Source organism: Amblyomma americanum, chromosome 2 (genome assembly GCF_052857255.1).
Source record: "Amblyomma americanum isolate KBUSLIRL-KWMA chromosome 2, ASM5285725v1, whole genome shotgun sequence".
NCBI classification, from domain to species: domain Eukaryota; kingdom Metazoa; phylum Arthropoda; class Arachnida; order Ixodida; family Ixodidae; genus Amblyomma; species Amblyomma americanum.
Window position 1 is genome coordinate 32,927,134 of NC_135498.1, and position 27,364 is coordinate 32,954,497.

The 27,364-nt window shown below is 47.7% G+C and overlaps 2 protein-coding genes and 1 long non-coding RNA gene across 4 annotated transcripts in view; 1 reads left to right on the forward strand and 2 right to left on the reverse strand.

Moving 5' to 3' along the window:
* LOC144120940 (uncharacterized) overlaps window positions 1-27,364 on the forward strand; it is a 173,891-nt gene that overhangs the window by 87,692 nt on the left and 58,835 nt on the right. The gene's annotated exons all lie outside the window — the stretch shown is intronic.
* On the reverse strand, window positions 3,442-13,637 carry LOC144118452 (lactosylceramide 4-alpha-galactosyltransferase-like). Of its 2 annotated transcripts, XM_077651389.1 has the most exons (4): window positions 13,531-13,637; window positions 8,655-8,917; window positions 5,583-5,887; window positions 3,442-3,962 (listed from the first exon to the last, which is right to left on the reverse strand). In XM_077651389.1, the coding sequence occupies exons 1-4, from the start codon at window positions 13,631-13,633 to the stop codon at window positions 3,641-3,643; spliced, it is 993 nt and encodes a 330-aa protein (XP_077507515.1). In that variant the 5' UTR covers window positions 13,634-13,637; the 3' UTR covers window positions 3,442-3,640. The 2 variants fall into 2 exon arrangements, 1 of the variants encoding a protein (XP_077507515.1); XR_013312026.1 differs by lacking the exons at window positions 3,442-3,962; window positions 8,655-8,917 and having other exon boundaries at window positions 5,799-5,887.
* The window catches only part of LOC144120937 (calpain-9-like), a 52,951-nt gene continuing 43,972 nt past the window's right edge, over window positions 18,386-27,364 (reverse strand). Inside the window, exons 11-19 of the mRNA XM_077653759.1 lie at window positions 26,267-26,484; window positions 25,306-25,348; window positions 24,459-24,672; window positions 23,792-23,850; window positions 22,829-22,897; window positions 22,332-22,410; window positions 19,174-19,287; window positions 18,621-18,679; window positions 18,386-18,531 (exon numbers count right to left, since the gene is read on the reverse strand). Coding sequence (XP_077509885.1) covers window positions 18,505-18,531; window positions 18,621-18,679; window positions 19,174-19,287; window positions 22,332-22,410; window positions 22,829-22,897; window positions 23,792-23,850; window positions 24,459-24,672; window positions 25,306-25,348; window positions 26,267-26,484 — 882 coding nt within the window. The 3' untranslated portion in view covers window positions 18,386-18,504. The remainder of the gene's footprint in view (window positions 18,532-18,620; window positions 18,680-19,173; window positions 19,288-22,331; window positions 22,411-22,828; window positions 22,898-23,791; window positions 23,851-24,458; window positions 24,673-25,305; window positions 25,349-26,266; window positions 26,485-27,364) is intronic.

Sequence of the window (27,364 nt, forward strand, 5' to 3'; positions counted from 1 at the left end):
CGAGTCGTTTCTGAAGTTTTGCTGCCCTCGCAGGCAAATGTAGGTTCTCCCTATCCAGTCACGCGCGACTATAGAGTAAATAACGTACACTAATTGTCAGTCTCCATGCTGACGCCTCAATCGCGCCGGGCAGGAAGTGGAGAAGAACGGAGCGAAAGAAATAAGAGAAAGAGGAACTCCTTGTGTCCTCCTGGGGTTCTTTAACGTGCTGCGACACCCTACGGAACACGGCTGTCTTCCTCGTTTAGCCTCCATCGAAATACGATCGGGATTCGATTCCGAACGCCGTAACCACAAAGTGCTGAAACAGGCGAAAAAAATTACTGCGAACTTAAGGCTACTTATGTGCTGTGAATGCGAAAGCATTCGTGTGTCTTCGTGGGAGTAACTGTATTTTTTTACCAGCTCATACTAGTTAGCAAGTAGTACTAATTCCCTAAGTGTCTTTCCGCAGAAGGCCTTTAGGTTAAAACCCTTAGGATGAAGGCTTTTATGAAAGACCACACGATTTACAGGTACATACAAAGCGTTGCTTTAACCAAGCCACGACGTAACTCCCGGCATAGATATAGCGCCCCTTCCGATCTCACTTCAGGCTGATGACGTCACATCCGGTTCTAGACCATGGCGACGTTACACTGAATTGTCGCGGCATAGGTTCGAAACACTTTGGAAGAAATTTTATTTTTCTGTCTTTCACGAGTTTGTCGCATGATAGCGTTAGCTGTTTACGCGCCATTAAACCCACCACAACACATTTTCTATATTTCCTGATGATGTAGTACAGACATTGCCGGTTACTTTGAGGTCACGTGTGTTATAGGTCCTTTTCTCATGGACGATCGGTCAACGCCGGATTTTCGCTGATGGGCCATATAAGGCTTTCGCCTGAAAACGCGCCGTGGAGAGACCGTAGCGAAGGAAGGCATACGGCAGATAGTTGTTCATAAAGAGTTGTGCGATACTACAGAAACCGTAGAAGTAAATTTTCGGTGACAAGCTTTTGCTTGTGATCGAATAGCTACAAAATATGCTGCTGCTACTTTTGTAGTTTTGGGGGGAAACTAAATGGCGCTGTAACTGTCTCACTTCTCAGTGGAAACCTCAACTACGCTGTAAGTAAAGAGAGGAAGTTGGGTGTGAAAGAAGAGAGAGAAGAATAGGTGTCGTAGTAGAGGGCTCCGAAATAGTTCCGATCACCAGCGGATCTTTAACGTGCACTCACATCGCACAGCACACGGGCGCCTTTGTTGCCTTTCGCCTCCATCTCGAGGCGAAACGCAAAAAAGGGCCTGTGTGCTGTGCTGTGTGGTTAATAGTTCAACGATTCGTATTAGCTTCGGCACCAAAGAAAGATTATTCGTATTTGATTAGGTTTAGAAAAAAGAACTGGTCCCATATCCTTACCCAAAGAAACGCATATGCATTCATGGTGCTTTGAAATTGGTTTCTTCGTTACCAGACGCATTTTTTAACGTTATCCACATACTGCATGACGAAAGTGCGCTTCTATTGGCCCTGTACAGTGCAATGTGCAACCTCCAAGATGCCACTTCAAAATTGTTTTCAACGTAGCGGCTTATGTGGGTGTCCGTGTGTACGTGCTGTAATAACCTGAAACTTGGGACATTGCATGAAATTTCATTCCTCACTCAGCAGCCAAGTAATACCTGTGCTACACGGGCACGCTCGAATGACATCTGAGTCGAATGGCATTCAATACTTGGAATGACATTCGGACTTCTCGGACTCCCGCGGTGCTACACGACACTTTCCGAAAGCATTTGAAATTTGCTCAGCTCGTTTTCAGTGTACCAACGACGATGACGATGGCGGTGGTCACTGCGGTCACACTGGGGCGACAGTGACACTGTCATGGTCAACAGCAACATATGATTGTAGTGGGACAAGTTTTCTAGGCCAACGACACCGACGAATCCTATCGGCGGACGGTCAGCCTTCATTGTCCTCGGCAGGCCGGCGGCTGAGCGAAAACACGCTGATGAGCAGACGGTCTGAATATATTCGCGCTTCTACCCTATCCGTATTGAAAATAAGCGAAACGAGCGGGTATATTTCACACGTGCACACTTGAACACTCACCAGCGATAAGCGCTTGCCAAATTAATTTTAATCGACGGCGACTCCCTTCCCTTCCGCGACGACTAGGCCTAGCGAGTCCACAGGGTTACGTCTGTGAATTCGGCGGTTGTGAAGAGCGAATTCACAAGTTTTAGCGAATGCAAATGATCAACGAGTGTAGTTTTGACAACAGTGACCAGATATCAACTATTGCTCACATCGCAGGGCGCGCATACGATGAACGGGAAGCGCCAGCGTTACACAGACCGCCGAGCACTGCTTTAAGGCCAGCAGGAGTCGTCGCCGTTGCTATTTTGTGGATAACAAGTTATGGGTTTCAAATAGCACGAATGGTCCCCAATCATACTTCTTGATAAAGTAGGTTAAAATAAAGTACTGGTCACGCCGGAAGAAGTCGGGACAATTAGCGAAAAGGGGCGGTCGTACGCGATGTCACCAGCCCGGCTGCCAAGTGTCTCTCAGGCGAGCGATCGTATCGGCGGTTCCCACAGATTGTCGCACTGCGTTAACAAGCACGGGTGAAACCGGCACAAATGAAAAGAGATTATTTAATAGAACTAAAACGCAGAATACGTTTTATTTCATGCAAACGAGCGCTAGCTGTTCGTACGCAGCGATGTAAACAATAGTATGAGTGCAACCAACCGTCCTCGTCGGCGCACTCTTGGGGAAATTCCATGCTCACGCGGTAAATGTTCATTGGTGTACTATTATCTGCGAGCAATTACTAAGACAGAAGAGGGGCAGTTTGCTAAACAAACAGCAAGAAAAAGCGAGCAGCGGATGTCGAGATGAGCAGCCACAGAGCCGAAAGCAGTCGCGCGGATGTGGCCGGGACGAAACGATGATGGCGGCGACGCCTATTGCCCGGTTCGGGCTGTGTTCGCGTTTCGAAGGCATCCCAAATTCTGGAATGTCTCCGCGGAGCTCCGTCGACTCGAATGTCATCTGAACCAAATGCCGTTGAAAAACTTCGTGTAGCAGCGCAAGTTCGGCAGTCGAGCCGAATGACATTCGGTTCGAAGGCATTCAAACCGCCCGTGTAGCAGGGGTATAAGACGCGGGATGGGACCACAAAGAGAATCTTCTCCTTATGGGGGTTTAACGTCCCAAAGCGACTAAGGCTATGAGAGACGCCGTAGTGAAGGGCTCCAGAAATTTCGACCACCTGGTGTTCTTTAACGTGCAGTGACATCGCTCAGTACACGGACATCTAGAACTTCACCTCCAACGACATTCGACCACCGCGGCAGGGATCGAACCCGCCTCTTTCGGGTCAGTAGGCGAGCGCCATAACCACTGAGGCACCACGGCTGACGAGAAGAGAATCTTCTCCCTTCATTGTATTATACGTTCCATAAGCACACAACGCGGCTATCTCTTCCAGATGGGCACTAGTGCATGAATTCGGATACTGAATCCTACAGTCGGACATGCGTATGGGAATGGAGCAACACGTTCTTCAGGATAAAAATCTGTCTTCCTTTCCTTCACAAATTCGTATTTCGCACGTCCTTGCGTTGCTCCGCTCGTCGAATCAGAAGCGGCCGTAGAGTCGCTGTGAGAGGGCGAAGGTGCGCGGGCAGTTTTCGATGGCCGCCCGCTCAACGAACGATCCTCGCTGGGCCGGGATGTCGTGGGTGCGGCTGTGGAACGTGTGCACGAGGTAGCTCTGGGCGAATGCCTCGCTGACGTTGCCGGCAGCGGCGGCCTCGAAGAGCAGCTCCGCAAGCGTGTGGTTCATGGGCAGCAGGTGGCTGCGGTCCAGTAGGGTCACGCCATGGCATCTCTGCTTGTTCCCGAGGGCTTCCTCCACACGGGTCGCATTGCACCACCGCAGCAGGATTCTGCGCACAACCCTACAAGAAGAATCACGGATGAGAAGCTTCGTGAGCAAAAACAAAAATGCAGGTGCACAAACAAAGCGCTGGGTGCCACTGCACCGAAAATTCATTTCTATAGACTAAGACAAGCCCGTGAATTTTGTAGCGAGAGCTACACTGGGCTACCAGTCGAGCATTTCGCTGTAGCCGGGAGAGGAAAGTTGTGCGCATGCGCCGTCACCATGGCAAGCGGAGAGGAGCAGAGGTGCGGCGTGCGCTTCGCCGTCGCAGAGGCCGCGCACCCGCTACACCGTTGGACCAGCGCGTGACGTCACACGGATAAGCAGTTGTGCGCATGCGCCGATACCACGGTAACCAGAGAGACCCCACAGGTGCGCCGCGCGCTTCGTCACCGCCTCGCCGCACGCCGCTCTATCACCCGAACCACATGTCGCATGCGCATCATTGCTTATAAAAGGCGGAGGTGTAATGGGCGACTGTATCACAACGTTTGACCTGGATGCAGAGAAGGAGAGTCCAGCCGCTGCTAAACGGCGGTAATGACAAGAGAAGATTAACTCTTCCTATCCTGAGGGTGTCGCCTGGCACTTGGTCACTCAACAAAGAGAGAATGAAAATAAGAAGGCGAAGAGAGCAGCGGAGACGCCAGGATAGAGAGAGGAACGACTTTCCAAACGGAGATGCCCGACTGCCGAGCGTAACAGACCGCGCATAGCCGCCGAGATGGAGCTCGATGTCTCTGATTGCTAAACATACAGTGACCACAACAAGTTCAGCCAGGGAAACGTACTTCTCGCTACGTATATCCTGCCAGAGCCGAGCTAGGCCACTGCCAATTGGGGGTGTTTCTACTAATAACTCTTCTTCCCTGCTCATCTGGGTAAAATGCACATGTTGGAGAGTCCTTCTCAAGAGCATCTACTATTGCTCACACTGCGCGTTATGCGCGCTAATTTCATAGCAAGTGGTCACGAGTTGACTTTAGCGGTGTATGTCGCATGCTGCGTTAATGGCTTTGAAGGAACCTGAAACTTGGCTACGGGTGACGACAAGTGCGCTGAAAACATGCCAATACTCGTGAGGAGACATTGGACATAAACCAATAACAAAAATTTCGTTTTGTGCAAGATTTTTTATAAATCCGAGTTTATCTTGACCATGTTTTTGTTCAATCTTGCCATGTTTTACATCCTCCGTGGTTCGCACGGAATGCAAGAACGCATTCAACGAAAAGTTTTCCCCATTACGCTGATATATAGAACTGTACGGTTATTTACATTTCCAATGATTATACTACTTAGTTAAACTGAAAAAAAAAATGAAGATGCGCACTTTAAACGCTTGGTGCAGCTACTGTAGAAAGTCGTATTCTATCAATGGTATATACAGTTCATCTAACACTTCATCATTCATCTTGACCTTCCCATTCTTGCAAGCTCATCTCGATAAAAATGATAATCTACCCTGGTATATAACTACACATAGCCATGCGTGCAGTAAACGCCCTCCTAGATGTAATCGGCTTTTACATGTTGTTATCCAGGTGAACTCTAGTGCCGACGCAGAAGTGGGTCAAAATGAATTGTGCGAGCCCAATAACGCATTTCTGCACTGAAATAACATGAGAGCACCTGCCTTGGTCCGTTGTAGCCCCATTCTTTGGGATAGTAGCCCGAGACGAAGTCGCTGAGGCACTCCTGGATGAACGGGTGGTGGGCGGGGAAGGCGAAGAAGTTGTTGGTGACCGTGTCGTCGGCCGAGTGGGCCACCACAGCGTCGCCCACCCCGTCCAGGGTGCGCAGGAAGACGACGTCGGTGTCCACGTACACCCCACCGTGCTTTAGGAGCAGAGCCAGCCGGAGGCCGTCGGACAGGTGCACAACCTCGTAAGGACCGCGCTTGTAGGCCCCCTCTCGGAGCCACAAGTCGAGAGCGGTGTCCTGCGGAAGGAGAAAGGAAGCACCTCATGGTTCTCTAATCTTCTTTCTAAACCCTACCTACCCTAATTTCTAACCCTAATTTTCTAACCCTAGTTCCCGCATTCAGAATGACATCGCCAATAGCAGCCAATGTTTAGGCACCCTTTGGTCATATTCAATAAGCTGTTCATTTTAGAATGACCGTTTCACGTCCGTCTCGTCTTTGGTCATTGGTCATTGGTCACTCGGATATACCCGCGGCTTTCAAGCGCTTGTGGAAAGCGACCTGGCCACTGGGTGTTTGAGGACTGGACCTCAACATTGGCTCCCATTGACTGCGATATGCAGCCACTGGTGAGGTCAATCGCAGCGCTGTCTCACAGCAGCCGACCGGACCAGACCACTGGGTGCATATCTCAGCCAATCACAGCCAGTGGGCAGGTCCGTTCACCTGCTGTGAAACAGCCCTGCGATTGACCTCACCAGTATCTGCATATCGCAGTCAATGGGAGCCAATGGTGAGGTCCAGCCCTCAAACACCCAATGGCCAGGTCGCTTTACGCAGACGCTTGAATGCCGCGGGTATATCCGAGTGACCAATGACCAAAGACGAGACGGGCGGGAAATGACCACATTAAAACGAACAGCTTAAGAAGTACGGCCCCTAGATGCTGCTACTGAACGCCTATAGGAAAGAAGCGAATTGAGGTGTTTAGTGATCGGTATGAAAACTCTTGCATCCTGCCGAAAAAAAAATATCTTATAATTAGGCGAATATAAATAACATACTTAGGCGGTTCTGCGGCATTATTCCCGAAACATTGCTTCCGAAATTTTGGTTTGAAAACTTATTGTTTATGATAACAGAGTTCCAACTACTGAAATGAAGCGATTTCTTCACGCTTTTTCCTACGCGTTATCTCAAAGTATTACGAAGTCATTACAATACGAGCACTTTGCGATGGCATATTACAGCAGTGCTTCAGGCATCACCTTTGACAGAACAACCTGCCAGGAATGCATTTATATGTTGTGCGAAAGGTGGTCTAGCATTAGTGCATGCAAAAAGTGTGTTCGGGTCACCTAAATTGGAGAAAAGAAAACAAAGACGGCCTGCATAGAGTGAGGAAGTGAGTGGGAACACGTTTATTATGGTCCCCTATCTTGCTGAAGAGAGGCAGACAGGATATGATTCAAATGTAGATGTGTTGCGAATATTTAAGATTTTTGAATATAGAATGAAATACCACCATATTCGATTCGCTCAGGAAATGAAATAATCCAGATTCAAAATTAGTCTAAACTATTCGAATAACGTCCCAGGGTTTAAAATATGTTTCGAATAGCTTGTATGATAAAGCATCGCAGATTTATTCGATGCCTATTTCAAAAACAGAGCCCACTACAGCGTCAAACAGCATGCGTACTGGTGCTATCGCTCTATGAACCATGGAATATGTTGCTTAACCAGCCGGTCATCATCGCTTCGCCACGCGTGGTTGCTTGAAAGCGTGTATTTTATTCCACTCTCTCCTTTCCCATTTCTTTGAACTCCCTTCTGGCTGCACATCGTCGTGATGGTGGTCCATTTGGAGCCAGTTTACAACCGCTCTTTCCTCATCTTTTTTTTTTTGTGGGTCACAAAAACAGCAGTTGCAGCGTTTGCGCAGAGAAGATGGTTCAGCGGTGCGGCGCTGTTCTTCGTGACGTGGTGTTCATAACACTCATACATGATTTCCAGTATTGTGCGACGATTTAGCCAGGTGAAAAAAGCTTTGCCGGTATACCCCATCCATGAGGTCTGGCTCAAAGCTAGCTCCTCTCATCAGTGACCCGGAAATACAACGGATAACATGGTGATGATAATTGTGAATTTTTACGGCGCAGGGGCATCCTCGATCAAACAGCGCCATGGCAGAAAGTGTTCTCGTCTTCTAAAGGTTGGGCCAAGGACCCATTTCTCGTGAATTTTGACCCTAGAAGCCGGGAACCAGGCCAGGGGAAAAATTGTACCCAGTGTATCATAGCTGGGTACCCGGCAGCACCGGAGATCGAACTGCGCCCTTCCCGCATGCGAGGCGGATGCTTAAACCACTGGGTCACCGCTACGGTGACAGATAATACGGTTAGTATATTCCTTCTGTAATCTCGCTGCGATCAGCAGTAGCAGAAGTGCTTTTCCACGCGTATGAAATAACTGTTCGGCGCACTGCTTTAGGGGGCATTCACGTCACGTCATGGACGCCATTTCATTTTGTTGTCCAGCGCACAGCTTGAGCAGTGCAGGCCGGAGCAGGAGGCGACATTCCTATTACATACGCCCGCAGCCTTTTGCAGCGCTCCACAGACAATAAAATGGCGGCTGCTGTGGCGTGCAGTGAGTACACCCTAGTGATGCATCTTTCCACACTTGTTACACCCATTTGGGTTTCAACGCCATGCCGCAACATCGCCGCAACGCCTGACTGTTTTCGCTCTCATGCGAATATTCGCCACAAGTGCCGTACATTCGTACACTTATTGGATTTGTATTTCATAAATTACTTAGACTATTCGTATTCGATTTGGTAGCAAAAGTAGGCCACTCTAATCCCATTCGGTTTCCAAAAAATGTTACACACCCCTAATAGCACGCCTGCGTGCGTCCAGCTCGACATCCGTGGTGCTCAGCGAAGTCATGTGTGTGTGAGTGTGTGTGTTGAGAGAGAGAGAGAGAGGGGGGACGTGTTTTTGGTCAGCCGCGCCTGGATAGGCCAAGCTGGAAAAAAATGCCGGATCATCTCACTACCTTAAAATGGTCCGTGTAGTGCAAGTAGGCGAGGTGCACGTTCGGAAGGGTGCGGAGAAGCCTGGAGAAGTGGCAGAAGGGCGACAGCACTTTTGATCTGGCGTGCAGGTAGTGCACCGACCACAGGGGATGGAGCCGGGACGCCGACTCCACGGCACACGCCGCTCGTGCCCCGATGGCTCGAGTCTCCGACGTTTCCAAGAAGAATATCCGTCTTCTTGCATGCTTGTATTCCCCTTCCAGGAAGGCTGCGTCTTCCAAGACTGCAGTGCAAGAAGGGTACCTTTATCTTACCTGTCTATTTATTGTTGCTCCCACGGAAAGACTGCGGACAATGTAACCTTACCTTACCACCAGAGGTGGGCAACCTCATGAGGTTGACGTCAACCTCAAAATGACATCAACCTAACGCCGTGAGGTGAGGTTGAGGTGAGGTAGGCGACGGCTCAAAATTTTCTGAGTGAGATCAGCAAACCAGACTTCAATCTCACGCGTGAGTTTGAGGTTGAGTTCCCCTTCCCACGTGTAGGGTAGCATACCGGGCACTGCTTAGTTAACCTCCCTGACTTTCCGTCTCTCTCTCTCTTTCTCTCTCTCTACGTCTTACTGCGACGAGTGCCGCTTCCGAAGCGGAGTTGCAGCGCATCACCGCAGTGTTCATGCAATGACGCTCCGTGTTCGGTTTCCCTTGTTTGGACAACCGGATGACACAGTTCCCTCTTAGCTTCCGGTGCTGCGCCATAATGTCCGTTCTGTCCGAGCCTACAGGAAGACGCACCCCTCTGGTCTTCCCGGAAGGAGTGTTACTGTCACACCACGCCACTCTCCCTCCCCCTCGCCCCGCTGACGTAGCAACCGGCTGCCTGCCGGTCGGCTCAAACTCCCGGGAGCGCGCAAAGCACGTAACTCACGCTGACCCGCGATAGCATTGTTTGCGGCCGCAAACAAATAAGCTCAGTTCAACAAGCACGCAATAAATTCGTCGCAGCGCGGATGGCCCAAAGCAAGACTGCTTAGTGTTAATGCTCGTTGCCGGCGCTGACGTCATGGCTCTTGCCTTGCAGTAGAATAAAAGCGATCCTGCTGTACATTACAAGCCGACTTAACAGAATCTGAAGTAGTCGGAACCGGCGAGAAAATGTGATCCAGGTGGTTCCTAACAAAAACACATGCTGATTCGACGAAAAGAGAACGAAGCCAGAAAAACCTGTATAACACCGTCGAAGCTTTTGATCGGTGACTCCCCCCGTTCCGAATCTCAAACTAATTCTCTATAATCCCGTTCCGTAATGCAAGCAGATGCAAATATAATTTCACCTTTTTTATCCTTCCGAATAACCTCTCTTTTGGTCTCCGGTTCCTTGTTCCTTCTCGGAAATTCGCTTATTATGCCGAAACACCGCACAGCATAGCGGTGTTGCAGCGGCGAAAAAATGCAATACTATAATGAATGTATGGTGATGTGGTAGCTGATTCCTTTTCCAGTTTTTTTAATGAAGATGTGTGAATTGAACTGATTACATGCTCGAGCTGTGCTGCCTAGTCGCTGTTTCTAACCTTATAATATGACGTTTAATGGGGCACGCTGTTTTTAGCTTCTGTTTTTAGTGTGCGATTTTTGTACGTATGTTTCTAATCATTCTTTTTTTTTCTTTTCTCGTATGGGATCAGTTAGGTTGGCGACCTGCCTTGCAGACGACCAGGCACTACACGTTATCTTTCCTTTAACTATTTTGGAGACCCATCGTTCACCTTAAACGGCTTGGCAGAATGCTCGCACGGTGCTCGTGGGTAAAAAGCATCGAGGATGCTGGCGTACCATTGATTAGTACAGTTTTAAAGGAAAACAAGTGATTGGCTTAAAGCGGCTTCTCTCAGGCTGGTCGACGGAATGGTACCCAGAATTCTGTTGAGGCGTATGAATACTTACGCGGTTTTTTTTTTCTCTCGGGGTGAGGGGGGGGGGGGGGCGAAATTTTAGCGGAGAGCCATGTGCTCTTGACAGAGAGATGTGTTCTCGCTGTCCACTCTAGGCCGGTTGTTTGGCCCGTGCGATTTTAATAGTTAGCACAGTGTTCGAAGAAGTAATCTAGCCCTTTCTTTCAAAATTTCACGGGCTCACCGAGTCACAGCAGAATTCCCAAGATTTCGAAACCATTACCATCGCCACCTGGAGGGAAGTGGCGGAAACGAGGGAGGGTATTGACCTCCCAGGAACATCAACATCATCATCCTTAATTATGAGCTGCAGGTATTCCTATTTTCCCGCACAATATTTGTCTTCGGTTGCAGGGTAATGTACAATATTTAATCAATATTCTGGCAACGTTTAATTTGGTAGCGGTATATCAGACTTCCCCGGGCTTATAAGGGTACACTGTTAGCATCATAATCATCGCCATCATCTCGAGAGTCAAAGGCATGTATCGTTGCATGATCTTTGCGGTATGTCATACATGGGAACTGGCATGTTAACCTGCTCGACTATACGAATGTCATTAATGTGGACCGGGTTGTGGGCACTCCTTGTAATGCGTCATGCCTGCATGTGTAGTAATGTGGGACTCATATGGATCTTGAGATGAGGGTGGAAGGGGGGTCGATGGGGGCCTGGTATGACGAGAAATTACATCGTTGTCACGTGAGTAGGTGTGATGTCATACTACAGAGGCGTCACGTGACTAGGTTTGATGGCACTTTACATCACTGCCGCGTGACCTGGTATGATGTCACACTCGCATGATGTCATCACGAATTTAAATAACTAGTCAAAGCGTTGCCTAAATATATTAATTATCATAATCAATTATGTGACGTCATCACCTTCGTCGCGTGTCTGGTCGGCTCGTGACGTCGCATGGCGCCGTTTCTTGCGGACACATTTTTGCTAACATGACCATGAAAGTGAGCCGTCTAGTGGTTTCGCATTAATAAAAGAAGCCGCTCGTTTCTACACAGACCTAAATAAAACGTGCTTCTGTTGGTGCACCACAGTCGCAGCTTGTTAAGTGTTTTCGAAAGCAACATTCATAGGACTGAAAAGAGCATTCTCGCTATGCCGGATAGAGCTAGAAAATCTAAATATAATGATATGCGTCTGCATAACTGTCGCATTGTAATGTACATTGACTACCAGCTTCTTTATATTCGGTAACTATATATTCTCAAGCCTGAAAAGAGTATCGTGAATGCCTCCCCCCTCCTCATAATTTCTGGTAGATGGTGTAGAAGGGCTGTGTTTGTCAACTGCCGGTTCTTGCGGTTCATGCCAAGTATTGACACATAAAAGTACTCACCGACGTACTGGTGGTAACCGCGTATAGGACACCCCTGCCCGCAGGCCATATACTCTCTGAGGGTCCATCCCAGATTATAAGCTTCTCCAATTGCGTGCACATATAGTCTCTCTGCACACCTTAGTAAATAATACCATAATCACTGTGGCTCTCCTGTCTCACAGGATTCCCAGAATTTTTTAACTGAAAAACTTTTTGATCACTTTTGTTTTCTTTTTCGTTTGTTTTCTTGAAGTCTAGCAGCCGACCTCAACCTCACAATTTGTGGTTGAGGTGAGGTTGAGTGAGGTCAGCAGTGGCCTCAGGAAAAGTGAGGTGAGGGCGTCTAAGGAGACCTCAACTGATGAGGTTGAGGTTGAGTGAGGTCGGCAAGTTATATTTGAGGTTGAGGTCAAGTCCAGATTTTTGAGGTCAAATGCCCACCTCTGCTTACCACTCTCACTGCTCACGATGCAGAATGTGAAGGGGCGGTAATAAAGAGGACACAAACCTAGATTACTTCTAGACCACTTCTAGACTACTAAAGTCTCCTGTTAAGTGTATCCAGAGGACATCCTGACCTGTTTTTACTAAGTATATTGCGGCATCGAGCCTGAGAGGAAAGCTTTTCCAGGGTTCACTGCGACGAGAAAGAGGCATCTGTTGCCATCAGATGAAGTGCAAGGTTATCGTCGCGTGCTTCAAACGACAGAAGCGATAGGAAATGATGCGGCTTGCTTCGCCGGGAAACCTGTTATTGCTATGTTATGTTATCGCTATGTTATTGCTTCTCGCGATTTGCGAGTAACGCCTTGGTAGGGGACGTCGCCAGTAATAGCCGTACCAAAAGGTAGCTAGAATACTCTTGGTCACTTTAACCGTACCTGCCATGTTATCGTTATCGTAGAAAGCAGAAAACACTGGCTAACTTTGGGAAGAATGACGGCCCCAATCGACAGTAGAGTGCTGTGTCGTAAGTCTAGGCAAATAAACGCTCCACCGCAAAAGTTATCGACGTCTACAGTGACATCTCGATACCAGGTAGAATGATAGATTGCAGGTGCCTGCTCAAATAATGTTGTTTATTTTTGTTTATGCGGACGTGTGGGGGCGAATGGGGAGGGGTGAAAAATAAAAGCACCAGACATATCTCGCCCTCTTGTGGGCGAAAAAGTGATAGCGGTAACTGTATTCCATCCATCGCTATCCTCATAACTGCGCCCCTCCCTGTTAAATCTGGGTAAAAAAACAAAACAAACACAGACGACATGTCCCCGAGAGCGCCTGTGCCATCCTGTGTGGTTTGTGCGTGTACTGTTCCTGTATATCCTGTATGGTTTTCCTGTTTGTTATGTTTCTGTACGCTTGTATGTTTTTTTTTTCGTGACTTGGGACGTCAGCGCCGCTTGTCCCCCGGGAAAGTCTATAAGGCAGTTATTGCGTTAAGAATTGAAGAATGTGGGCGTCCACATAAAGGTAGACTTAGTGGATACCATGATTATTAAACAAATGAACAATGGCGGTCATACTTTACACAAAACTATCCTCGGTATATATATATATAACACACGGCGCACTAGAATGGCGCATGCAGGACTCACACATTTCGTTCCAGTTCGTGTTGAACAGTAGGACCACAATACACGTGCACGTCAAACAAAGCGCTAGCACTAGTCGCCTAGGCAGCCGTCTTCCTGCTGTCATGATCTTCTTCCTCCACTCTCGAAAGCATCTTCATCTTCCTCAAGGCCGCCGCGGTGGCTTAGTGGTTACGGCGCTCGGCTGCTGGACCACAAGACGTGGGTTCGATCCCGGCCGCGGCGGTTGAATTTCGATGGAGGCGAAATTCTAGAGGCCCGTGTACTGTGCCGTGTCAGTGCACGTTAAAGAACCCCAGGTGGTCCAAATTTCAGGAGACCTTGACTACGGCGTCCCTTATAGCCTGAGTCGCTTTGGGACGTAAAACCCTCATAAACCATAAACCATCTTGCTCAACACGTGGTTCGTGGCCGAGCATTTCGGGATGCGCCACCGGGACAAAAATTGCCGCCCATATCCCAGCGCTGACAACTAAAATAAATTAAAACAGTGTCTTGTATTTAGAATTACAACCATTTGGCTTTTAAAGCGAAAGCTTTACTGGCCGCGAACTTGCGATTTCGCTGTGGCGGGGCTCCGAAGATGCAGAGAGACAGACCTTGAGCCGTTGCCTAGCAACCGCCGCAGCTGGGCGGACGCCGCGTGCTCGCCGCGCCATCTGGCATGACGTCACACCGCGCGCCTCGCCGCCGTTACCCGCCCCTAACTGCTACCAACGTATTCGGTGGCGGCATCTATGGGAGCCACTGAAACCCCCGCACTCACTGAATAATAATAATAATAATAAACCTGTGGAATCGTACCAGGGCATTTAGCGTTGGAGGCGCAGACGCTACCATTCCTCCGTGACGGCTATTTTTTTTTCTTTATTACATGGAAATAGTGCCGAAAAGAAAACGCTGCCACTCCGCCACGACGGATCAATGTTTGATCATGAATAAAGGCGCATCTATTGAATGCACACTTCCGATCCAAAAGTCGCCGCGCTTTCGCTACGTATATCCTGGCCTAACAGAGCTTGGCCATCAGCAATTTTTTTAGTTTATTTTCAGAATCAGTGTGGTTGAATGAATCTTTTAAGGCAAGCGAACTGACAGCCACATTTTGTCTGCATTACTGGTTGGCGCCCCTCTCGTTTATTTTCATTATAGTGACACAGCTTATACTTTATTTGGTGCATGCTAGCTGAGACGCCCTGTATATCGCAAAATAACATCGACGTCGACTTAGGAGTTAAAGGCTGCACTGGCGTCGGATGTCAGGAGGCCGTCAATTCTAAATAATGCTTCACAATGCAAGTTTCCTGAATACGGAAACTGTTCACCCTCTGAATTGTGTTAGTACTCCTAAGGCGTAGAGGACAAAGCGAGATGAAACAGAAAGAATGGTGCGATGTGCCGTCCCTCCCATTCTTCAAAAACGCTTTCTTGACGGCAGTGAGGGTTGCTTTGTCACAAAGTGATGCGCAGTCATATTCACCGGCATTGGACCTCGTGCCCCCCCTACCGCACCCCCCCCCCCCCCCCCCCCCGTTCATATGCTTCAAGTTTCCTTTACGTTCTCCCAGTTTTTAGAACCGTAGCTAGACGTTATTGTAACATTCTGAAACATCGCATGCACTCGTGTCCACAATGCGATGATTCGCGGATCGGTCGCTGTTAGCCGGTTGCTGGCGCATCGAAGAAATGGTTCGTTCGTATGACCAGCACAAAGCTCTAGTGTCGCGCCACGACGTGACATGGAGGCATACCTCGGAACCATGAGAGGTGCCTCAATCACACTCACACTTATGTCTCCTCGCACTCGCAACCACTCACTCACACTCGCACTTATGACCACTCACACTTGCACTATGTCCACTCACAACCACTCACTCACATTAGCACTCATGTTCGTTCACACAGGAAGTGGTAACTTATCATGCATATTCCATGTCCCGAATAAAGGTAGGCTGGTAAAGGTAAACGGGTAAAGGTAGGCTGGGTTTGAGTAAGGCGGTGCAGATGGGGCTAGTCGGTGGTATTTCTGGAGGGGAAGGATGAAGGCTTCTCGCTTGGGCTGGAGGCTTCACCTCAACAGGCACCGATTTTCGAAGAATGGTGGGAGGTTACTGAAGCACTGCTTTTGAAGCAAAACATGTGGTAATACAGTGGCTAACCTGCCACTGTTTATTACGAGAACAACAAAGCCAGCGTCGATGTGCGTTGCGCAAGCCTCCAGCAAGCGCACGAAGCCCCTCCTACGGGGCCGAATATACGCGTACACCAACCGAATATGTCAGCCCCGCCGCGGTGGCTCAGTGGTTAGGGCGCTCGACTACTGATCCGGAGTTCCCGGGTTCGAACCCGACCGCGGCGGCTGCGTTTTTATGGAGGAAAAACGCTAAGGCGCCCGTGTGCTGTGCGATGTCAGTGCACGTTAAAGATCCCCAGGTGGTCGAAATTATTCCGGAGCCCTCCACTACGGCACCTATTCTTCCTTTCTTCTTTCACTCCCTCCTTTATCCCTTCCCTTACGGCGCGGTTCAGGTGTCCAAAGATATATGAGACAGATACTGCGCCATTTCCTTTCCCCAAAAACCAATTATTATTATTATTATTATTAACCGAATATGTTAGCCTCGCTAGCACGCGCCCGTCTCTTCTCCAGTGCACAAGGGCTTCAGAGCCTAGTAAACAAATCTTGGAGGACCATTGTCATTGAGGACACGGCGAAACGTGTTTATAATATTTAGCTTCCTTTTTTTAGGTGCTCATGCCAAAACGAGGTGCTAAAAAAAGTGCCTAGCGACGATTTTTTCGCGAGAACCTGCTTTGATTGGCTTCGCCGCGCAGCACATGAGCACTTGGGCCAATACACTTCTTTGCAAGACAAGCTTGTCTTGCGGAGAACGCGTACATCAAAACAAAAGATTTGATGATGACCGCCTTCTGGTAGACGGGAATTCTTGTAAACTTTCGATTTACGCCACTTGTGCCTAAGAAACCGGCGGGAACTCGATGCCTTCAAACAAGCCAAGCGCACTGCAAACGGTTTTAGACCCAGCGGCGGAAAGAGAAATCAAACTGCGCACGGAATCGGGCAAGCGGAGCGTGCTCGCAATGGGCCGCGTACACCTTAGGGGTTGAAGAACGAGAGATCAGCAATTTTCAGGCTCGAATAGGTAGGGAAGTTTTGGGTGCCGTCACAGATTCACATACTTGCGCAAAATGGCCAGGAGGTTCAGCTAGCGTTCTTAAAAATGAGATATCAGCCACGTGGGCTTCTACTGGAGCATTAGAAGAGAATTGGTATTCCCTCATTATATCTATTATTTTGTTCAATGACGTTTTGTTATTAGTCAGGTTTGACTCTAGTAAATGGTCTTTTCTGGCAAAAAATACCAGAAAAGCCCAGACATGAATTTTTTTTTTTTTCGGAATAAGCCGAGTTCCTCTGAACTGCTGCTCAAAAGATATTGCATGATTTTTCGTCCCTGAATTCAGAGGAAAAAAAAACAACTAAAAAACGAAGGGACACTCCGGAAAGGAAAGCTATAGACGCCGTCAGTTACAGATAGCAATCGGATATTTAAATTGAGGAAGTGAGACCTATATTGACCGTGATTTGTGAATTATAATTACCTGCTAGAACTGGAACCTTAGTTTTATTCGTTAGGTTTCGTTTCTTGGATTTTGTTCTTTAGGATCAGCCACCATTTGAGCTGCGGCCCGCAGGTGTAGTTTGACTTTTTTCATTGTTGCTCGGATGCGTTAATTTACAAAGGCGACACGGAGAGCATATTTCTGCCCTAAAGCAAAAAAAACTATTGCGCAACCTTTTTTGTATTTTCCCCTGCCTAATTCTATTCTTTCACAGTTTTCTAAATCCACAAATTCCTGCTTATGTCGGGAGGCGTTTCTTTTCTTTTTGTGTGCAAAATTCAAGCTGTAAGAGAGAGTTTCCGTTTGCTAAATTGATGTAATAGCTGCGCGCAAATTCCCACCAATCGAACTTCTGCGACTGAAAAAGTGATCGTCTGCATACAAAAAACGAATAAATATAGTATAAAACGAAGGTCGATTACCAGTTGCTATGGATTTGTCGAAAAATTTAAGATCTTCGCAGCCACGGACAGTATTGGGAACAACAGAACCTGGGCAGAAAGCGAAGACAGAAAAGGCGAAAATGTATTCGGGATTCTCTTATTCATAATAAAAGCCGTGTATAATGGAGAGTACAAGGTGAAAGCAGCGTAGTGCAAATTTTTGAACTCAGAGATGCCGTGAAAACCAAAAATCGTGCGCACCGTAATCAGTAGCGCAGTTTTGGGAACGCTTATTAAGAAAGCGCTGAAAAGCCCTAAGCGAGCTGCACTTAAAATTATTTCGCGGCTTGGGAACGTAAAAATTGTGATGCGATCGTCTTTCAGCTGCCGTTGTTATATGTGTCTATGAAATCTGCAGTTATCCTGAACACGTTTAGCACGCTTCTAGCACAACCTTGTACGGCAAAAACTGCACACTGCAGGCCACTGCTTGGGCGAAGCAGTTGCCCGCAGTATTCTGAAAATAAAAAAGAAGAGACACCCTTAAACCGGCTTTGGAAAAAAACAAACATTGACCGTTTTCAGACATGGTCGACTTACCTGTCGTATGAACACCATCGTTCCGGGCAAATTAAAGAGCATTCCAAAGCAGTAACAATAGGTCCCGTGGAAGTTTCAAGATTTACCGAGGCGATTGTGTCAGCCCTTTTCCATCGTGTTTTCCTACCTTATCTCGACAGCCGACTTCCGTGATGTCAGTAACTGTCAAGACGGAGGCCCAACTGGCTGACATTGTGATTGGGGATGGATATTAATGGAATCGAAAGATGTTGCGGATCGAAAGAATGAAGCTTTATTTTTAATCAGACATTACGCGAACTCTTTAAGCAACCCAAACTTCCGGGAGCAATCCTTGCAGGTACCCATTGAGATGATGCCGCTGAGTCGATTAGCAGTACATTGTGTACTTGAGCCACTGCAAAAAAGAAAAACAAAAGCAGAATACATGCTTTTTAGATCAATAACAGTGGTTGGTGAGGATTTTGCTTAGGAGAGAACACTTACCTCGTTGCGACTCAGGACAATCGCATTCTCATTGTTGGGATCCAAGTCGCAGTAAATATCTGCCAGAAAAAAAAAAGAAAGTATAAAGCACCGAGGTCCAAGCGTCAGGCCGCATCGAGGCTTTATACAACTTCGCTGATTCGTTGTATCGAGATAAATCTTTTTCTCGTCTTAAAGGGCAGGCTTTACACCGAGGCCCTGCCGGACAGACTTTGTGACCACCTCCGATTACTTCTTCTGTGGTCGTACTTCGACGGGTACTAAATTCAGAGCTGCTCTTGAGCTTAATTTAATTCTGAGCCTTCCTCTATACTGCGTGATTCATCTCTCTCTCCCCCCATTTTTTTTTTGTACCGTAAACATTCTTGAACCACCAAATATGATGTTTAAGATGCCCTCTGCACTTTTCGCAAAGCCCATCGCGTAGCTAAGCAAATTGTTTTTTTTTTCGCTACGCAAGGTACCTAGAGACGGATGGCTACAATTTAAAAACTGATCAATCTTCTTTCGGGCAAGTGCCATAATGCGGAGACTTGGCTCATGCCGTACCAACCTATCATGCACATGAGCTTGACGGCACAGCCGATGAAGTCTGAGAGGCTGATCTTGCGATCATGGCCGTAGCGTAGGACCAGGGCCTTCAGCACGTGCCGGTTCACGCTGTAACCTACGACAGGTTGAGGGAAAACAGAAGTTTTAACCAATCCGACGTATGCAGTGCCGAGCAGCAAGAGTGTGCCAGAAAGAAAAGATGTCGTGTCAACAAGCCCCCTTTGCTCTTTATTGAAATAAACAGGAGCGCAATACGAATTAGACAGATTCAAGATTACATGAGGCGGACATATGCAGAGGAACTGCGTTCGCTGAAGGACTGTCTATCGAATCAGAGCCAGCTGTTCCGTGCGTTCGGCCTTCGAACACATTTTCTGAAATTTCAAGCACGTATTTCATTGTGTATTCAGGGCCGATTAGACCGTCAACATGGCAACACCTGATGCACTGGTACCAATTTGACATTTAAGAACTCGGGCTGCTTGATACGTACCCACAAATTTTATTTTAATTTTGGTGTTGCATTTCAACAATGCTGCGCTAACGCTCAACAAGTTCTGTTATACACGCGTACTCTCTCTGCAAAGGTGGTATCGTGATGGAGCTGCCCGCCATGGATTGATGTGAAGAGGAGATGCTCGACGTCACCGTCCGACCAGACTCCGCCACGACAACTACTGGAAATACGGAAGCGGTCCGCGGCAAGTGGACCACCACGCACGGAGCCCCCTACGCATGCCACCGATAGCGATCTCGCTGCCGGTACTAGGAGCTGGGGAGCACTGGAGGTCCTGTCGTCAAATGCACATACGAAACGCCGCCACATCGCCCGGCCAGGAGGGGACCGTCTTTGCTGGCCGAGCGAACTGTCCTCATCCAGGTCGTCTGAGGCCGCCAGAGCCAACTAGAGCAAAACCGGAAGCTGCGCCACAACGCAGTCTTTCGAAGACGTGAGGTGTGCGCAGTCGACCTAGCTTTTAACGAGGGTGTGAACACCGACCATCTGAACACCGCTCTTCAGACGGGCGATGGAAGCTCTCCCTCTGCGAGGGCATATGCCATGCCTTCTAGAGTCTACGCAGCTTCCTGTTTTGCTCCGTCGGCCGCCGCCATTCGAGATGGGGACCTTTCGCTCGGTCGGCACAAAAGCTCCCCTCCTGGCAGGGCGATGAGGCAGCATTTTGTGTGCGCACTTTTCAACAGGACACCCAGTGCTCCCCAGATCCTAGTGCCGACAGCGAAATCGCCATCGGTGGCATGCGCAGGAATCGCCATGCGTGGTGGTCCGCCTCACGCAGTCCACCTCCGTATTTCTGGTATTTGTCAGCGGTTCCGCACACGTAGCACGAAGGAAAATGCGAGCGCAATACAAAGAGAGAGAAAAGATTCACTCTCGTTGCACGACGTCACTCTCTGTCGGTGATGTCGTGCAACTGCTCTACACGTCCATCAGTGCTGGAGTCATCTGTGTGAATACCGCTCAGAGCGACATTGATACACTGCGTTAATTGAGTACGTAACCGTAACACTGTTCTATTCCAATGTGTGTTCACTTCTTTCAGGCGTGGTTACATTTCAATAAAGTTAACACATGACGGGAAACGGCGCATTGAAAAGGGACAACAGAGAAACAACAATCACGGGACGGTGATGAGAAGTGAATATCTGCTCCACAAACAGCGAAACTTGAGATACAATGAGGGACAGGAATGAAAAAAAAAAACGACGAGGAAATGTGACAGGGTTCAATGCCACAAGAAACCGGCTGCCCCGACCCGCGACCATTGCCGCCCTGCTTACAGGCGCCGATGGCTGCCAATACATAAAGGTTGAGGAGCATGTATGCGAAATTTCTTGCCAATGCTCAAGAGACGGCCGCCCAGTGTTCTTCCCGTGTCGCTCAGCTCTGCCATCCCAAAACATTTCGCTCGTCGGCCTGAAGTCCCCCCGTGAATAGCCAATGAGATTTCCGCTGGCCGATTTCGGTCTGTCACATTTTTTCTCCCCCGTAATCTGTCTTCGCCTCGTCGTCTTGGTTCTCGCCGCAGCACCACCGCGGCAGTCAAGATATTCCTTTTGCTCTAGCTGTGAGACATACCAACAAAATTTGAAGAACACATAACAATCTGCTTGTCGGTAAAGGAGAGCTGTGAATATTTGCAGTGGCCTACGCGCGGGCGCACCGCAGGGAAAAATGCGTGTCGAGCTGTGTACGGGCGCCGGATCCTCAGTGGCGGTACGCCTCAGCGGTCGGTGCGGAATTGCTCGCGACTCATTACCTCGCTTGCATTTTTTGTTCACACAACAGCAGGTCGATGCGACAGAGCACGACACTGTTTAATAAGCCGGAGTGTGCAGGCGCCGGACGAAAGGGCATATCTCCGCAGGAGCACGTCGCGCATATCGCCGCTACTAGCAAGAAGTTGCACCACCGAGCGACCGCCTCATAGCATGGCTTAGCCTTCTGCACGCTCTTATAAGCCACCCGTGGCAACACTAAGACTGAGACGACTTCCTTTGTAGCTTATATTTATGAGACATCATTCCAGGATATAGAAATACTGGGACAAAGAGAGTGGCCACCACGGACTTTGGGCATCAACTAACTTGTTATCTGGTCGCGGAAATACTTTCCAGCCCCAGGGGTTACTATAGTACCCCCCTTGCACATAAATAAAGCCTGCTTTGTGGAATAAACCTCAGTTGAAGTCCGGCGTAAGTGGTATCTGCTCTCTTTGCCCCTGCGTTTGTGTACGCTCGAACGATGTCTCATAATTGTGCCCAGAACCAACTAGCCCAGCTCTCTACGCTTAGCCATATTCCTTTGTAGACATCTCTGCGTTTCTTTTCCGGACGCCCTTTAACCTCATTCTATCCCCCCCGCCCCCCCCCCCCCTTATAACGGTCCTTTTCACGCCAGCCTGACGAGAGTTTCTCAAGCCATTGTTCTGGATTAGCTACCCCCCTCCCCCAGTCAGCGTCAGCGGCGTGTGTGTGTCTATTTTCCTGTTCCTGTGCGGTTTTACGTCGAATTTACGATTAACCAACGAGCCTAACTCCGGATTGCTATAAAATTTACAGGACATCATTTCAACAAGTGTTGTCATTTTCTAAAAGTGATAACCTCGAATGTTTACATATTTGTAAAAGTGTTCTTACCTGCCGTTCGCAGTGCCTTTCGTAGCTCGTACGTGCTCAGCTGACCAGATGAGTCTTTATCGTGACCACTGAAGGCTTCCTGCAAGGAAAGAAAGAACGTCTCTACAACACAGAACAAAAATTTCAATGCAGTTCAATGTGTAAAAGAATGTGACAATAGGCATTCATCCCTGGTTGCAAGGTATTAACCGTGTCAGGCACAACTTAGTGGCAGATTTAAAGAATAGGTTGTTTTAAAACCTGTTTACACTGTTTTGCATAACCATGAAGTCGTAATACAACCGTTAATTAATACTTTGCTATTGCGCTTGGCATGTCGTGCATATTGACTGATGGTGTTCGTACCTCATTATTGTGGCGCCCCTGAAACTTTCGTTTTAGCACGCCCAATTGTTAAGGACCTCTGCTTGCTCTTTCGTATTATTAAGTCTACAATTTTCATCACATTAATCGCTCTCCTTTTCTCGTTCGTAATTACTGAGCCATAAAGCACTTACCTCCCATTTAATAATGAGCTTGTGAAGTCGGTCGAACTCCTTCAGAGTAAGTGTTCCACTGTAATTGCTCTGACCAAAGAAAGTTAAGGGACACAACGCTTCCAGCACATCGACCAATCAGGACTGACAGTCATCGTATGCTGAGGTAATATTCCTAGTCTTGATTAGTTCCTCCCTCCGCAAAAGGGCCCGCTGTCAAAAGCAAATCACAATTCAGAACTTTCTTCTTGTCTTGTTTTAGACAGCGCACCGTTTAAATAGGCAAAATCTACATACTAGAAACCTATGGTCCAGTGACTAAACCAAACTGGAACCTAAGATGAGAAAATGAGAGCTTTTTATCCATTCATTGGCCTTGCAGTATTCCTGCATTGACTTCTTGAATCAGCTGTGAAGCGACCAAAAACTGCCGCAGTCACTCGTCTCCAACTGTGAACAATGAAAACAGGTTCATCACCATAGCACTCTGTACCCTGTGAAAACTAGCGATCTGTGAAGTGGTGGTGGTAACAAATTTTTCACAACAAAGCCTTATAAGTTATGCCATGATATTCTATTCGTCTGGTTAGAGTTCTATGATTACAGTTATGTCAGATGAAACAAGCTACAATGGGTGTACATCTTTGTCTCTTTCTTCTCGAGAAGCAAGTAAAACGAGCTCTGAATGTTGTCTTTTTTTCTTTTCATCGTATATATGTGGCCGCAAAACACTTGCAAAGGTACTATTTCTCAATTTTCATTGTGGGAAGCTTATTCACCCGTATAAAGGTCCCGGAAACTGCAGACAGCGTACAATCTTTAGCAGAGATGCGAATTCCTTTCATTACATTAAATTAAACGCAAAAATGCTGAATCACCGTCTGACCTATTGGTTTACTATTTCGTCTATGCTGACCGGCGTTCGCGCTCTGCTTCTGAGGGTCAACATACAACAAAAGAACAAAGTATAATCGCCAAGGATACATCCATCAGTGCCACCATGCTCCGGCACATATCCAGGGAGAACTCCAGTTCACTTCCATCTGAAAGCACAATATTGTCCCCGATCATTTTTTCCCCTAAGAACTCTACGCGCAGTGATTGAGGCTATAAGCGCAAGCGAATATGGCACACCTGCCTGTTTATGTTTTCCCGAGCATATCTCGCTACTGTGAAAAAACTTGAAAACTTGGCGCCAAAAAAAAAAAACTGCCCCTTTTGTTTTGGTTACCTGCATCCTTTTTATCGCCCCACTCTCCTGTCTTCCTCTCGTTCTAAAATTTTATTTCACGCTCCTTTACGGTGCTATAATAGAAAAATGCTTTGTTTCCGTGAAAACAGACAAATGCGTGCTCCTACTTTTAAGCAGAAATATTTTTTTTCCTTTCGTTGCTAACTTCGTGCCTGTATAAGAGTAGACTATCCATAACCCAAACTCAAAATTGATCGAAAATTTGCTGGAACTATGCCGAGACCAAATTTACCGGTTCCATTATTTTAAAAAAATTGACGTTTACCTATTCATAACGTTAGTTCGAATAAGCCGTACGTTCGAGTCATGCGAGTCGGAATTAACGAGATTCCATCCGAGCACTAACGTATACCACTAGGTATATCGTTCAAACTAAAGGAGTAGCTGTTGCGAACTTACTTTCCTCGGTCAGATTTTTGAGCAGAGTCTGGAGCGAGTAGCAGTTGATGGTGCCGTCACTGCTGGCAACCAGGTCGAATGCCTCTCTGACGTTTTCCTCTACCTCATCCTCTGCTTCATCATCGTTAACCCGTTCTTCGTCCTCGTCGTCGCCACCCTCTTCACCACCTTCGTCAACCTCACCGTTAACAGTGCCGGTTGGCCTTGTTGCGCCCTAGGAAAACAGCCATATCTCATATGACAGCTTTCACTAGCTTGCACATGTACGTTTCCACTATTTAGAGTTAATGCTGTTCCCAGCCAACGTGCGAGGCCTTATTTCCCGTCAGGCAACCTCAGTCAGCCACAGTGTCGATTCTGGTTTCTGTTTAGACATACGCGTTAGGCTTCGACGAGTTTAACAGAGGCTATAACACGTGTGCTGGTGTACTTTTTCTTTTCCCAGGCTTTAAAATAGGTGACATAACCACACCCTCAATTTACCACACGTCAAAGTTTCGTTTTAAAGAGAAAAGGGGTCACTGCCCAACCTGAAGCAAAAACTGGCAGAATATTTTTATTTGCCTATATACGAGCGTGTTTAAGTTGAAAAAGTAAATTCGGGGAGTTTTATTAAAATTGGCTAGTGAAATATGCAACGATATGTGAGGAACTAAGCTCGTTGCACATACTTAAGGTGCTGCAGCTGTGGTAAATTAGTACAGTACGCTCTTCGTACGCCAGAAATACTGCGTCTGAATCTTTGTCCTAGTCAGGCACTTATCGTGTTTTCCGAATGGGCAAAAATGCCGCCGCGGGCTCGCACCGGCGTCCACGACCGAGAGAGGCAGATGTAAGCGGCACAAACCTTGGATGACAGTAGGCAGATGGTTACGTCCTCGTCATTTTCCCTGCGAAAAAAAAAATTCGAAAGAAACAATCGAGGCCTCACCAGAGGTGAAGCTTATAAAAGTTCTTATAGAAGAAAACGCACATTCAAAGCAATGAAAACTGAGAAGAGACGTCATGGCATAGGTTGCTACACGTAATGTACACCGCAAAGCGTGTTCAGATAAACCGTTTAATCTGCAACGCATATGAAAGAGTGATGTGGTATCATGGAAGGGACGATGCACATTTCCTGTTATGGCACCCAAGACTAGTCGTTCTTTACAGTGGCGCTAGTGGACCGCTCTCTGCGGGTCTAAATTAACGTTCATTATGTCGTAGAGCATGCGGCTGACAGTGCGTTTATTTTTTTTGTGTTCATCTGCCTTGTAAAAATAATAGAAATTTAACACAACGCCCCGCCCCACCCCCCCCCCCCCAAAAAAAAAACAAGCAAACAATCAGGAGGCCAAACAAGCGCAGAAACAACAGGTCGAGCACAGCCCGCGCTTCTGCGTTTTTATTTCGTTGTACTGATTTTTTTTTGCGCTGTCTTAAATTTTCCTTAAGGATAATCGACTAGAGTAAACCACATTACAGTTGGCTTCTTAAAAATGAGGGGCTTCATTAAAGACTACATGGATTGCAGTGTATGTTATTATGCCATTGCACAAGCATCGCACAATTGGGTAAATCAGCGCCCTTGGTTCAAGCAAAAAAAATTGATTATGATTTGCGCATTTATAGAGCAGAAATCCGGCCCGGGAAGCTTTTGGTAATCTACGCTACAGCATTGTTAATATGCATTTCGCCTAATATGAACCGTAAGTTGTTCGCCAGCATTTTATTACGTCAATGAATCCTTAATGAAGCGGACCAGAGGAATCACCAGTCGCCTCTACTGAGTTTGCCGTAATTCTTCACAGCTTGGGTTTGCGTACCTGCAGCAGTTCTCTTTCTCAGTGTAGATTCTGAGCAGGAAGTCTCCCGCCGCGTCCTCTTCATAAGTGTACGGTATGACGCAGAAAGTGCCGGGCGAAAGCTTCAGGCGGCGGGTCACCTCATGTGAATACTTGCATTTCCCGCTGTAGAAAACAAGCCGGTCACCGGTCAGGTACTCGGCTGTCAGCGGGACTGGGCTGCTGTCCGGGTCTTGAACCTAACACGGAGGCACATTGGACGTGGTCGCATCAGACCATTCAGATCACGCAGCAAACATCAATCATGATCATCACATCGTCAGCCTGACTACGTCCACTGCAGCACAAAGGCCTCTCCCATATCTCTCCAACTAACCCAGTCATGTGCCAGCTGCGTACAACCTATTCCAGCAAACTTCTTGATCTCAACTGCCCACCTAACTTTCTCCTAGCTAAGGAAGATGTTACTCAATAATGCTGCAGCAAAAGCATGAATACTGGGGCACGGTGTGGTCTTCGCAAAACCCTGACTACGCCCAATGCAGCACAAAGGCCTCTCCCATATCTCTCCAACTAACCCAGTCATGTGCCAGCTGCGTACAACCTATTCCAGCAAACTTCTTGATCTCAACTGCCCACCTAACTTTCTCCTAGCTAAGGAAGATGTTACTCAATAATGCTGCAGCAAAAGCATGAATACTGGGGCACGGTGTGGTCTTCGCAAAACCCTGACTACGCCCAATGCAGCACAAAGGCCTCTCCCATATCTCTCCAACTAACCCAGTCATGTGCCGGCTGCGTACAACCTATTCCAGCAAACTTCTTGATCTCAACTGCCCACCTAACTTTCTTGGAGCTAAGGAAGATGTTACTCAATAATGCTGCAGCAAAAGCATGAATACTGGGGCACGGTGTGGACTTCACAAAACTCTGACTACGCCCAATGCCGCACAAAGCCTCTCCCATATCTCTCCAGCTAACCCAGTCATGTGCCAGCTGCGTACAACCTTTTCCAGCAAACTTCTTGATCTCAACTGCCCACCTAACTTTCTCGGAGCTAAGGAAGATGTTACTCAATAATGCTGCAGCAAAAGCATGAATACTGGGGCACGGTGTGGA